The 15012-nt window shown below is 40.1% G+C and overlaps 1 protein-coding gene across 1 annotated transcript in view; it reads right to left on the bottom strand.

Moving 5' to 3' along the window:
* Positions 1-6456: 6456 nt before the first annotated feature.
* Positions 6457-15012, bottom strand: part of SNN (stannin) — a 45727-nt gene continuing 37171 nt past the window's right edge. Inside the window, exon 2 of the mRNA XM_073591071.1 lies at positions 6457-9204. Coding sequence (XP_073447172.1) covers positions 8870-9133 — 264 coding nt within the window. The 5' untranslated portion in view covers positions 9134-9204 and the 3' untranslated portion in view covers positions 6457-8869. The remainder of the gene's footprint in view (positions 9205-15012) is intronic.

Genomic DNA, 15012 nt, shown 5'->3' with positions numbered 1-15012 from the left:
TTTGACTGCTACTTGGCTTACTATTAGGGGGAAGAGTAGGCACAGCTATTTGCACTATAATATTTGGTGATCCACATCTGTACTATATTATGGACTGCAAGAAAACCTGAGAAACCACTTCACAACAGTCATTGTTTTGTAATGGCTTATAATCTAATTTGCAAGAAAAACTGTGCGCTTATTTATAATTAGCACGTTGGAAATTTTTATTGGATATTTTAATATAATAAAAGACCTGGGTGCACACACGGGTTGCTGATAGGGCTCTTATGGTGTAGACAAAACTATACTTTTGTCACCCCTCCCTGTCCAAATATATTGTTGACCCTAAAAGCTTCACCGTGAAAGGCAAGTTTTCAGGGGAGGTATGATTTAATAGGTATGATGTCAATTAAGGCTGAAACAACTAATCGATTAATCGGCAACAAATCGATTATGAAAATAATCGATTACTATTTTCATAATCGATTAATCGGCCAGTAACATAATGGGGTTAAAAAAAACTAAAATGAGCCCTTTATAGTACAAAAAGAGCAAATAATCGCTACTGTAAATATTACTTTCACAGTTCTACAGTAAAAAAATGAACCCTACAGTAGTGATTATCTGCTCTTTTTGTACTATAAAGGGCTAATTTTATTTTTTTTAACCCCATTATTTTACTAAACGTCTTAGACCGGGTTCACATCTATGTGTTTTTTGGTGCTTTTTGCAGAAACGCACTACAGTTCCATTTACATGGTTTCCTATGGGACACGTTCACATCTATGCTTTTTTCAGCCACTGCGTGTTTGGAAAGGGTCAGTGAATTTTTTTTAACGCAAAACTGTGTTTTTGTGGTTCAATATACTTCAATAGAGAAGCTACAGAAAAGCATGTAATGCGTTTTTGCAGCAATTTGTGTTTTTTAATCTGCCCAACAACAAATTGGCCAACAAAATGCAAAAACGGAAATTGCAGCAAAATCACGTGTGCAAAAATCAAAAAGCACAGCAGAAACAGATCACAAGCAAACTGCATAGGTGTGTACCGAGCCTTATGCTGGCCACACAGATCAATTTTCAGACGAGAATATTCATACAAAAAATCTTTATACATTTGCTGAATGAAAGAATGTTTGAAATTTTCACATGCTTTTAACATTCCTGTTTAAAATGAATGTAATTTCTGAAGGAAAACCACATACACTGTCTGAAAATTCCTTTGACCAAGAAGTTTTCTATTATTTCCAAATTTTCCCGTCACTGTGGTTGAAAATGAACATCAATTTGACCTCACTAACAATTAGAAAATCGAAAACGAAGTTCTTAAAGTTACATTTTTTTTTTGAAGGAAGACATTGTTTTTTTTAATACAAAAATTTGATCTCTGAGTCTGATATTTACCAGATTTACTCTTTAATAGTATATACAGTAGATCTCTTCTGTCTGTTATTCTCAGAGTGGATTAGAGATTTTGCTCCCTAACCATATAGTTGGTTATTTATATTTACCACTGCATAGAGATATTTAAGAATAAATTGCCTTTTTAAAAAAAAAACTTTACATATTAACTAAATTATACACCACACTTTTTTTTGATGTTATTAACCGATTAATCGATTAATCGAAACAATAATCGGCCAACTAATCGATTATGAAAATAATCGTTAGTTGCAGCCCTAATGTCAATAAGCCACTGTTGTCAACATCTAACCAAGAAAAACAAACTGCAAGCCCAGGGACCTCAAAAATGACTAACCCTCACATGCAGTGTGCTTGATCATCTAGGAGAGACCAGGAAGATGAGTGTTAGAGTGAGGGGATATTTAATGTTTTTTTTTCCATTTTTGTTTTCTGCACGTAGCAGGTTGGAGAAGCCCTCTCTCTTCTTTGTGGGGAGGATACAGAAATGTATACTTTTAGTAAATCATCCCCTTAGAATTTCACTTTGGCAAATGTATTTTCCAGAACTTTTCCACATTCTTCTCTCAGTTGGCCATAATTTACAATAACAGTTGTAAAATGTGCAGGGCAGTCTCTGTGCAGCACATTTAGCATTCTAAAGTCATTAGGGCTTGCCCCGCAAGGCAAAATGTCTTGTTTCCTTTCAGTTTACACCATCACATTGGGGTATTGTGCGCTAAGAAGAAAAGTACGGCATGCAGTATTTTATTTCAGAAAGGTGTGATGCAATCTACCACGCTGCAGCCAACAGAACTTAAAGCTGAACTCTGGGAAACAGAAACTGTAAGGGGTTGAATGCTTGTTTAGTCTAGGGCAGCATTTCTCAACTCCAGTCCCCAAGTACCCCCAACAGGTCATGTTTTCAGGCTTCCCATTATTTTGCACTGGTGATTTCATCAGTTTCACTTCTTTAGTAATTACCACAGGCAAATCAAAAATCCTGAAAACATGACCTGTTGGGGGTACTTGAGGACTGGAGTTGGGAAATGCTGCCCTAGACTAAACAAGCATTCAACCCCTTACAGTTTCTGTTTCCCAGAGTTCAGCTTTAAGTTCTGTTGGCTGCAGCGTGGTAGATTGCATCACACCTTTCTGAAATAAAATACTGCATGCCGTACTTTCCTTCTTAGCGCACAATACCCTAATGTGATGGTGTAAACTGACCTGAAAGGAAACAAGACATTTTGCCTTGCGGGGCAAGCCCTAATGATTTTAGAATGCTAAATGTGCTGCACAGAGACTGCCCTGCACATTTTACAACTGTTATTGTAAATTATGGCCAACAGAGAAGAATGTGGAAAAGTTCTGGAAAATACATTTGCCAAAGTGAAATTCTAAGGGGATGATTTACTAAAAGTATACATTTCTGTATCCTCCCCACAAAGAAGAGAGAGGGCTTCTCTCTCCACAGGCAATCAAAAATCCTGAAAACATGACCTGTTGGGGGTACTTGAGGACTGGAGTTTGGAAATATTGGTTTAGGGGACAGAAAGCACTTTTACTTACATGATTCTCCACTCCCCCTGCAAACAATGCTTCTGTCCACTCTGGCAGTAAACTTTCTTGCTGTCCTCACATCCAATTCAGGGCTCTGGTTCCTACATCAGTCTTGATGTTAGAGGACCTTAGATTGCTGGAGTGCAGGGAAGCAGCACTTTTTTTTCCTCAAAATTCAGCTGTCACACTGATGTAAACGGCATCATGCGCTAAGACCGGCACATCAGAACCGCTATCATCCTACCACCACACACACACACCAGCGGCTGCGTTATAACACAGCTGCTTGTTGTGTGAATAGGCCCTTAAATGAAACCTGTCGTGGAGAAACATAAGATTCTGTTGCCAACATCCATCTGATATGCTCTCTGGGCTCTGCTTTCTTGACACTTTCTCAGAGACGCAGAACAAATGTGAAGTAAACTCTTTATTCCATACTTGCTGCAGGTCACTGAATGAGAAGGTTGATGAGAGACTGACCCTTATTGGTGTCAGCAGTAATTTAAAAAATGAACGATACAATTGGTAACATACAGGAACACTGTTGGGCTATATTCACAAAAAATATGGTGTTGCCCATGATATTTTTTATGAAAAAAAGCAATACACAAATCTGACCATTCTCAGATGGTGGGAAAATTAACTATGGCAGTTAGCTGGTTAAATTCCACGAAACAATCACTGTTTATATCCATGCTCATTCAGCAGGTTTCTGCTAAGGGCACAGCCATAATCAATTTAATTTAGTGCTTCTGCAGTCAATTCTATTTCTTTCATAAATAAGCTAACATAACTAAACCTATTCAATTAACATTATGCATGACTAATAAAAAGCAGAAACTTAGGCTTAAAGGCTAAGTTCACCTTTTTTTTTTTTCTTCTAAAATCCCAGCTCCCCCATGTACCAATTAATGTACTTATTTTGCAAAAATAAAACCGCTTTCCAATAATTCTACACCAGCTTACCCAACTTTCTTCATAGCTGTTTAAACACACTGCTCCATTACTTCTGCCTTACTTCCTGGTAAGACTTTAGGTCATGACACAGGAAGGAGTTGACCAGCTGATCTCATTAGCACACACCCTGCATCATCCACCCTCAGCTGGTCAACTCCTTCCGGTGTCAAGATCTAAAGTCTGACCAGGAAGTAAGGCAGAAGTAACTGTGGAGTGTGTTTAAACAGCTATGAAGAGAATGCGGTGTAGAAGTAATGGAAAGCTGTTTTATTTTTGCAAAACAAGTACATTAATTCTATATTGGTACATAGGGGGAGCTGGAATTTAGAAAAAAAAATAAAAGGTGATCTTCGTCTTTAATGTACGCGCAACCTCTCCTGAGCGATTTAACTTGACAGATCGTAACCGACATTTAAAACTGTCCATTTTTCTGCATTTAAATTAGAAGCGAAACCCAGCTAAATGCGAGTTACCACGTTTACAAGCTGTTACAGGCGTTTGGTGTTTTCAAATACCTCTGAACATCGGTTCTGAATGCTTTTTTTTGCTTTCCAAAAAATGCTTCTAAACAACTGCCTAGAAACGACCCTGTGTACACGTACTGATAAGATAACACAGAGGAGAGTTCAGGGGCAGCTGAAAATAACGCCCAACTTCTAAACGTCCGTTTACCAGCAGCAGTGTACATGAAGCCTAAAACTGTGGTGATCAACCCTGTCCTCAGGGCCCACTAACAGGCCAGGTTTTATGTATTACCTTGGGGAGATGCAGACTAGAATACTGCAATCATTGAGCAGCAAATATCACCTGTGATGTATTTCGGTTATCTTGCAAACCTGGCCTGTTAGTGTGCCCTGAGGACAGGAGTTGATGACCACTGGCCTAAAAGACAGACAATTGTCAGTCACTGATCAAGTCAACTATTGCAGGCGCTTGGGACAACTGTATCAATAAACTCTAACCAAAGACTATTATAGAAGGATGCTGGAGATAATAGCATTTACTGCAGAGATATAATCTGAACAGAAAGAAATTCAGAAAACACTTCCCTTTATTATGAATGTCAAAATGTATCCAAATAAGCAGCTGCATTATTGTTTACATTGTGGATGCATTGAAACCACCTATATTTAACATACTAAAGAGATTAAATTAGCCATTTCTAGACTGATAACTCCATTATAAAATAATCTATGTTTGGGGTATGAATTTATTTGCCAGGGTAAAGATCCTGCACTGTCTTGCTCCTGTCTGTAAGAATTTGGTGTGGTCTTCAATGGAGATCCCTCAGACCCCACCACAGGCAGAAGCAGACGGAGTGGCTGAATCATACCGCTGGAGGAACGAATGCTGAAGCTTAAAGTAGAATTCCATGTTTACTATGACTTTAGATGGTTCGATTGGCCCAAATGGCTAATTTACTTTACTGACTGATGCAACCATTGTGTGTGTGGTGTACTCTACTGGAGTAGCATCAGCTACTGTGTGTGCAGCACTGTTCCGCAGCAGTACGGATGACTTCCCATCTGATGTTGGAACTAAATCAAGTCAGCTTGGACCAAAGTATTTAAAGCCATATTTAAAGCCATAGTAAACATGGAATTCTGCTTTTAATAGCTTGGGTGAAAAAGTGTTCATATGCTGCCACATTATCATTCACAATTTGGATTACAATTTCACGGCATTTGACTCACAGCTAAGGCTAAACCAGCCAAGTCTGGTTAGTACCAGTATCTCTATAAAAGGGTGAAAACCCTGGGGATGATTTACTAAAGGCAAATATAGAATTAGTTAATGAAGGGAAGCTCTGCTGACTTCCATCATCCAATCAGATGCAAGCTGCTTTTTTCCCCTTGCATTTGATTGGATATGCTTTGCAAAGTGAAGCTTCACCTCACTTAGCCTATTCAGTCTATTTGCCTCTAGTAAATTGACCCCACCGACTCCAGGTTTCATTTACCTAGCAGAGCAATTTAATGGCATAATACAAGAAAAGATGTTAGGCTAGATTAGAGGTAGGCAATCTTGGCACTCAAGCTGTTGTGGAACTTCAAGTCCCAAAAGGCATTGCAAAACTGTCAGCCGCTGGCAACCAGAGGCACAATGGGATTTGTAATTTCACCACAACTGGAGTGCCGAGGGTGCCTACTACTCTCTCCACCACTTGTCTAATCTATCACCAGGCATAAATGGAGGCAGGAGAAACATGGCACATAAATGGTACTATATTTCTATAAAGCTAACTTTTCAAGATCTAGCATCAGGTCTGTCCTACTAATAACTCTTCTCTGTGGTGTTTTACTCTGTACTAAATCTCTGACTTGTATGTATACAAGGAAACCTGTACTAGGAAAAAATATACAGGCTGCCATTACTGTGCTCCTCCTAAAATGCTAGTTATCTGGCTGTCATGCTGATTTAACAGCCTCAATAATTTTAGTGTCATTGACTCAGGAATAGCATGCAGATGTGGAATGTCAGAGTGAAAGTAGAATAGACATATGGGGACATGCAGTCAAACAATTCTTTCCTGTTTAAAATACACTTGTCTCAAACTTTTTAGGCAGACACAGACACCCTGTAATATAATCAAGCCTGGTATTTCTAAAATATACTTTTAAAAGCATTATCTTATGTGAAAACTCTGGAATTAAAGGTGATCACACCTTAAGTGAGAGACAGTAAGTGGTTCACCTATCTATTTCTTGTGGCAGATACCCTCTAAACTTGTTCATTCATCAAACCACTTTGTATGTGTAAAATAAATAACGTACCCAGAAGCATACTATTCATTGCCACTTGTTCCTGGTAACTATTAGGGCCCTATCACATGGAAAATCCAATCAGCTCTACCAGTCAGTTTTTCAGGGGGACCTGATAGGAAGGTCCATGGAGCCCTATGGGCTGGCGAATACAAATGAATTTTGCCTAATGCAAGTGTCCAATTACACCGGCCTAACTCCAGGTCCGGAAAAAAAAAAAGAACGGAAAAGGACTGTCCCCTTTTATATTTTTGCAGACCGGATGAGAGGTAACCTGGTGTAAATGGACTGCAGAGTCCATTTACACCCAGCTGCCCATAGAGCCGACAGGGGTCTGCCCGTGTCTACTGAACAAGCACAGATGTGACATCCATCCCGTTCAGCTTCGATCAGCAGGGGATCTGTTCACAGATCCCCTACTAACAAAAGTGGACTTTGTGTGAAAGGAGCTTTCTTCTTTGACTGCTCAAAAACAGTCTGAATGCTAAATAAATATAAAGATACTGTAGCACTGGAGTTGTAATATATAACTACATGTTCACTATGCATTATACGTTGAACAAATTCACAGTGGTTTGCAGTACTGGGGCCCTCGGTTGGTATCTCAGCCAGAACAATATCTGCATGGAGTTTGCAGGTTCCCTGTGCTTGTGTGGAGTTTCCTCCAGTAGTTGGATTTCCACTTACACTCCAAAAACATGCTGGTAGGTTGATTGACTGATGTCTAAATTGGTCCTAGTATATATGTGAGATAAGGCCCTCCTCGTATACTCTTCAATGGCAGGGACTGAAGTTAATGTACAGTATATCCTGCGTAAATCGGCTGGACTTTAATGCCTATGATAAATAAAATGGCAGGAGGATGGGACTTTTTTGATCGTTGATAAATAATAATAGAAAGCTTCTCTTGGCCACCATGAGAGAGCTATTTAGAGATGACAGACAGGTTCAGCAATGAGCTAAATAAGCAGCGGGTCAACTATACACAACCCGATTCAGAATACTGCAGAGCCAGGAAAGTTCAGGCCATGCTGCTGGAAACTGGACATAGAGTAAATGTATCCTGCTCGTTCTACCAACTTTTCAAGTGCTGCAAACACAAGAGTCAGTGTATCATTCATAGTGAAAGTCCCTACATACAGAACAGTGCACATCCCTCATGGCTAAAACAATGGCAGTTATGCAGTTCACCCATTCAATTTTCATAACATGCACTCCGGCAGTACTCTAGTTCCCAGTGACATTACAGGGACATGGCTCAATTGCGCGATAAAATGCCTGTTTTCATCTCAGACAAAAAAATGCCACATATACAGTGGTTAGGCAATAGTCACATATAAAACAAGTGTAGTTAATACATATTAATAGCCTATCAATGTGGTCATCTGGCATTAAAAAAAAGCCAAAATCAATCCAACAATAGACTAGTGCTTTCTTTAAAATGATGGTTGTGGTGGAGGCAAGGGGACTAATGCAGAGCATTGCCCAGCTTCACCCTACCAATATTAAACAGTAATAAAAACATTCCATATTACCACATTACTCATACATACACAATAACTTTTTAAGAATGAAAAAAACATACAAATGTACATGTTGTAGTGAAAATCTAAAATGTTTGTTTTAGCATTACAAAAAACATCTGCATAACTGCTCCTCTGCCACCTCCTTGCTGAGAGCCTCCTGGTACACATATAAGGCAAGTTACCAATCACCGGCTCCGCAGGTCAAGCCACCAGAGCTGGCAGTGTCACCACAGTTACCAAGCTTAAAGCTAATTCAATAAACTCATGCATCATGTTGCTCTTCTTTCCATGTCTAAAGGAAATGAAAATGTAGTAGGTATGTAAAGCAAACTCTCCATTTGGGTGTTTGTCACTGCTACTGGAAAGAGATCTTGCTGAAGATCCAATCCTTGAAACAGTTTGCTTTAGGAAATCAAGATAAATTAAAAAGGATAAAAATGCTATTTACACCGATCACAGGACGGGAGTTCACATTCCAGGGAAGACGTCTACTGAAGCAGGATGAAGCACATTCAAGTAACACATGGTATGAAAACAGAGGGCTGAAAGAAAAAGAGTACTGCATGCATGCAGTATGGTCAGCTGTAGACTGGCTGCTGGGGAGGGAATACACCTTCCGGCCAGGATAGGGGTCTAGTTTCACAGTAGTAGTTCTGCTTTCTATGGTCATCAAACAGAGAAATCAGCTATGAGACTCAGTGCCATTGGGGGTTAGCTTGGTTTTCTTCTCCACCCGAGGTCCTTTGGCGGAATACTGAACCAAGAGAAAAGGCTCTTTGGTCTCTCCTTCCCCAACAATACTCTCCTCATCCTCTGACTGGCTGAACTTCTGCAGGCGAAGATAACACCAGCAACCTAGGATTAAGGCACCGAGGGCTGCAATGGCAATAAGGATGACGATTACTGTAACAACCCCTGTGGTGGGGTTATGGTCCATAATAGACATGGCTGACACGGAGGTTTAATAGCTCAGATACTTGGAATTCAGTCTTGTCCAAGGTCCCAAGAGGCTGGACACTGTACAGAGAGAAAAGAAAAACATATTAAACGTGAACTATTCACTGCCATTTACAGAAAGGCATTGGTTACTGCTTTTAGAACAGGGGTCTCTGCTTTCTTAGTGACTTAAAGTGGAAGTTCACCTTTTCAGAAAAAAAGATGAACACCTTACAACCTCCCCATGCCCCCACTGTACGTAGGTTCAAAGGTGATGAGCTGTCAGTGCCCATGCTGCTGGTGTAGCAGTGTTGAAATCCCTGTTCTCCCCCCCCTTCTTTCTGTAGGGCCTCCAGGATGAAATCAGTGCAATTCCCATTGGTCAAAGTGGTCCTATGCTGGTGCTAGCCATCAGAACCGCTCTGAATAGTCATGTAAGCCCGATAAAAACAAGGGTAAGAAGAGTGGAGATTTCGAACACCGACTGTGTGGGCACTGACAGCTGATGAGGGCAAGTACATTGGAGACCGGGGGGGTGCGGTTTCAGAAAAGGTGAACTAATCCTTTACCCCTGCAAGAAATCAGTTGTAATATAGATTTAATAAAACACAGAACAATGCACAAAGGATGATAACCCACAACATCCAATATGTTGATTATGACCTTCTGCATTGCTTTACTTCATCATTTTCCTCCTGCCTTAGAACATGATGAAATATTTTTATTCGTAGCATAAAAAATTAAAACCCCAGCGGTGATTAAATACCACCAAAAAAAAGCTCTATTTGTGTGAAAAAAAATGATAAAACTGTAATTTGGGTACAGTGTTACATGACTGTGCAATTCTCATTCAAAGTGTGACAGCGCTGAAAGCTGAAAATTGGTCTGGGAAGGAGGGGGGTGAATGTGCCCAGTATTGAAGTGGTTAAACGCGGCCTGTCCCGCGAAGCTCGCATGCAGAAGCAAACGCGTACGTGAGCATATGAAAACGGTGTTCAAACCACACATGTGAGGTATCGCCACAATCGATAGAGCGAGAGCAATAATTCTAGCCCGAGACCTCCTCTGTAACTCAAAACATGCAACCTGTAGAATTTTTTAAACATCGCCTATGGAGATTTTTAAGGGTAAAAGTTTGTCGCCATTTCACGAGCGGGCGCAATTTTGAAGCATGACATGTTGGGCATCAATTTACTCAGCTTACTCATTTACTAACATTATCTTTCACAATTAAAAAAAAAATGGGCTAACTTTACTCTTGTCTTATTTTTTAATTCAAAAAAGTGTATTGTTTTCCATAAAAAGTGCGCTTGTAAAATCGCTGCGCAAATACGGTGTGACAGAAAGTATTGAAACAACCGCCATTTTATTCTCTAGGGTGTGACAAAAATATTGACACTTTGGGCCCAATTTGGACATTTTCACTTAGGGGTGTACTCACTTTTATTGCCAGCGGTTTAGACATGAATGGCTGTGTGTTGAGTTATTTTGAGGGGACATCAAATTTACACTGTTATACAAGCTGTACACTCACTACTTTACATTGTAGCAAAGTGTCATTTCTTCAGTGTTGTCACATGAAAAGATATAATACATATTTATAAAAATGTAAGGGGTGTACTCACTTTTGTGAGATACTATATATTACTTGGGCACAAAGTAAGTTCTCAATTTGTTATGGTATGTTAACTTTGAGCTGTGTGGTTGATTGCTTAAAGCTTAACTCCAGGATATTAGCAACCCCCTTCCCACCTGCATGATGTGGACACCCTCTATTGATGGAGGTGACACTTCCAACTGCCAGGTCCTCTCTCATAGGCTGCAGAGGCAGGAGTACTCACAGGTGCAGTGAGGAGACCAGTGCCCCAAAAAAAGATAACAAGCAGGGTTGTCATTGGTGAAGGAAATTAGCTTAGCTCAGAGAAAGTTGTGACTGTGATCCATTACACTGCAGAATGGCCTAGGACATGGGTGCTTAACCTGTGGTCCTCCAGATGTTGTGAAACTACAGGTTCCATCATGCCTCTGCCTTTGGGAGTCATGCTTATAACCGTCAGCCTTGCAATGCCTCATGTGACTTGTTGCACCACAACAGCTGGAGGGCCACAGGTTGAGCACCCACGGCCTAGGAAGGTGTTTGGAATCAGAACTGAGTAAAGTAATAGATGTACAATGCATGTTTTGCCTGGAGTTGGACTTTAAAAAAGGTCAAGATGGCATTATTTGTATTGTTGTGTAATGTAGAAGTCAGTGACTACCAAAGATATACTCTACTTGGAGGAAATACATTTTCCCTGTATTCAGATTGGTTTCCTTCTATGAACATTCAGCTAAAGACTGTCATCTACACTGCTTCATTAGTATAGAGGCCAACATAATATAATGCACAACAGTCCCTCCCATGTCATTTATATTGACAAAATTCTGTGTAACTCTTTGCTGAATAAATTTATGGCACAAATACATTAAAGCTAGATCAGGGTTACATCATGCAGGGCTTGTTGCAGAAAGACTGGCCTTAGTTTTGTCTATTTTCTTCCTTGGCTGTAAACGGAAGTTCTTTGTCTAGGGATCGTTTTTCTTCTTGTCTGTGAATACACTGACCCCTGGGACTCTTGCTTAGTTCTGCCATACTGAGGCTTCATTTGCTTCTTAAAAGAAAGGCAGAACAGAGAAAAATGCTTTGCTGGATGACTGCTGCATTAACCATCTGTGGCTGAAATGAAAAACAGAAAGCTAGTGCCCCCAACAGAATTTTCCCTTATGTTTAGGATGACATCACCAGTAAATCTTAGTTTATTGCCAATCCTTTTGCAATTGTACATTTAGGTTGCATGGGTATATTTGCACAAATATGTAAGGTTTAACTTTCTCACCTTCCAAAAATGTGTAATATTGTTGAGCCAATTTTCTAGTTCAGATATGCTGAATGTCTACTGATGAAGTAACTGGAAACATAAGGGAAAGTTCTGTTGGGGGCTCCAGCTTTCTGTGTACATTTGAACCACAGATGGTCAATGCAGTCTTCATCATGTAGACCATTTTTTCCTGTTCTCCCTTTCTTTAAATGCAAATAAAATGTCCCTGCTTTGCACCAGCTTACTTAATTTGTGTTGCCACATGTTACCACAAACACATGATGTGAAGGGGCACTTAAAGACCTGAAAAAAACAGTACCTAGAGCTGCCTGTAGATACCTGTAGCACGCCGTCCAAACACTTCCTGATTGGAAGGGAATGGGAGAGCTTCTATCCTGAGATTCCTAGTGGCCCATCAGTATGATGGGTTGGTTCAATTACCAATAGTAATGTACATGAGACAGGATGTGGTATGTAAAGTTCATCACTACTTTTACTGCCAGACTTTAACCACTTGCTGACCAGCTCAAACACATTTACATCGGCAAGTTGGCTTCTTCCCGTGAATCGCCGTACCTGTATGCCGGCTCCTTTAAGAGCCATAGCAGGCTCCCCCACTGCAGGATGGGGGACCCGATGCGCATGGCCGCGATGTCCGCTGGCCACCCGCAATCATGGGCACGAGAGCCAGAACAGGGATCTGTGTATGTAAACACACAAATTCCCGTTCTGACAGGAGAAGAGACAGATCTGCTGTTCCTAGTAATTAGGAACAGCGATATGTCTCCTCCTCCAGTCAGTCCCCTCCCCCCATAGTTAGAAACACTCATGAGGGAACACATTTAACCCCTTGAACGCCCCCTAGTGTTAACTCCTTCCTTGCCAGTGACATTTATACAGTAAATCAGTGGCTATTTTTAGCTCTGATCGTTGCTGTATAAATGTCAATGGTCCCAAAAAAAGTGTCAAAAGTGTTCGGTCTGGCGCAATGTTGCAGTCCCGCTAAAAATCGCTGCCATTACTAGTAAAAAATGTTTAATATATATATATATATATATATATATATATATATATATATATATATACGCACACACATATATATATATATATATATATATATATATATATACACACACACACACACATATATATATATATATATATATATATACACACACACATATATATATATATATTCGGCCTAAACTGATGAAGAAATTTGTTTAAAAAATTTTTGGGGATATTATAGCAAAAAGTAAAATATAGTTTTTTTTTAACAACTATCGGTGTTTTTTGTTTATAGAGCAACAAATAAAAACCACAGGGGTGATTAAATACCACCAAAAGAAAGCTCTATTTGTGGGAAAAAAGGACATCAATTTTATTGGGGTACAGCGTCGCACGACCACGCAATTATCAGTTAAAGCAACGCAGTGCCGTATCGCAAAAAATGGCCTGGTCATTTTGGGGGGAAATCATCCAGGGCTGAAGTGGTTAATCTAATTAGAATGGATGGGCCTGCCATACAAGCTAAGGTGTAACCCCCACTGCTATGTTTAAAGTATCTAAAGCCAAAACAGTTTTTCAGTTATGGATAGAGTGTGGTTAGAAAACATGTCATTTTTTTTTCTTTGGCATGAGAGAGAAAGATGGCATCATTCAGCTGTCATGAAGCAAGAATCTACATAGGAGCCATTATAATTGGAATGATGGAATCACAAAGCAAAATAAAAAGAAAGAAATCACGAATGATACACATGTTCTATCAATTAAATAGAAAGTTTAAATCTGTTCTTTAACCCAAAAAGCTATCAGGCAGATGGGTGGGGGGTGAGCAGTTACTGAGTTGGTGTCTCATGAAGGGGGAGAGGCCTTGGGTAGAGCCATTGTAAGGTGTGTAGTGTTGGATTTTCTTTTTTATATAATATTTGTATTTTAGATCTATCTATACTCACAGCCCATTGCTTGGAAATAAACCCATTTGAGTTAATTTTTCAAAACAAGAATAAAAAAATTAAAAAAAAAATCTATATCAAAAATGGTGCCTTTAATTTAGTTTCTCATTCACTGGTCTTTTTGTTCTGGCAGTGTCTTTCCTTTAGCATGACGTATCATTTTATCACTGTTTTTTTTGTATGAGCCAACCCTGTATTAAAATAGAAACCAGTAATGCTGTTAATTAACTACTGCTAACATCCTTCACATGTTTTTTTCTCCTGCAGCAAGACCATAATTTGAGCAAAATTTAGAAGGTTAAACTTCGCTATATTTATATAACATTGAGCTGGAACATCTCTGATAGCTGGGAAGTAGATACCAGAGCAAGACTGTTATCCCCAACATAGAAACAGAATGATTAGCCTGATTATGACAATGATCTCCTATAGGAATACTTCCAGAAATATATTAGATATATGTCGTAACAAGATTTAACATCTCACATGCTCACAATGCCTCCTTTTCTTCCCTACATGTTTTCCTAACTTTAGAAGGAGAACTAAAATGTAAAGCATGGACAAGATTTCATTAAATGCATATTTTCCTAGAAAAAACATAGGCTCCCATTGTTGGCTTCTCATTTTGAAAATGCTAGTTGCCAGGCTGTCAAGTTGACCCTCTGGTTTTGGTACTCTGTGGCATTAACCACTTGACGATCGCCTCACGCCGATTTACGTCGGCAAGGTGACACGGACAGGCAAAATCACGTACATATACGTGATTTGCCTTCCGCGGGTGGGGGGTCCGATCGGACCACCCCCCCCCCGGTGCCCGAGGCGGTCGTTTTTTGTCCAGCGGCGATCAGAGGTGAGGGGGAGGCCATCCGTTTGTGGCCCCCCCCCTCGCGATCGCCGCCGGCCAATCACATCATTCCTTCCGGCCCGAGGATAGAAGACAGGTATGTGAGTGCACAACACTACACACACAGTAGAACATGCCAGGCACACAAAACACCCCGATCCCCCCCCAATCACCCCCCAATCACCCCCCCCCCCTGTCACAAACTGACACCAGCAGTTTTTTTTTTTTTTTT

This window comes from Aquarana catesbeiana, linkage group LG06 (assembly GCF_042186555.1).
Source record: "Aquarana catesbeiana isolate 2022-GZ linkage group LG06, ASM4218655v1, whole genome shotgun sequence".
Taxonomy (NCBI): Eukaryota; Metazoa; Chordata; class Amphibia; order Anura; family Ranidae; genus Aquarana; species Aquarana catesbeiana.
This window is presented reverse-complemented; position numbering and strand designations above follow the sequence as displayed.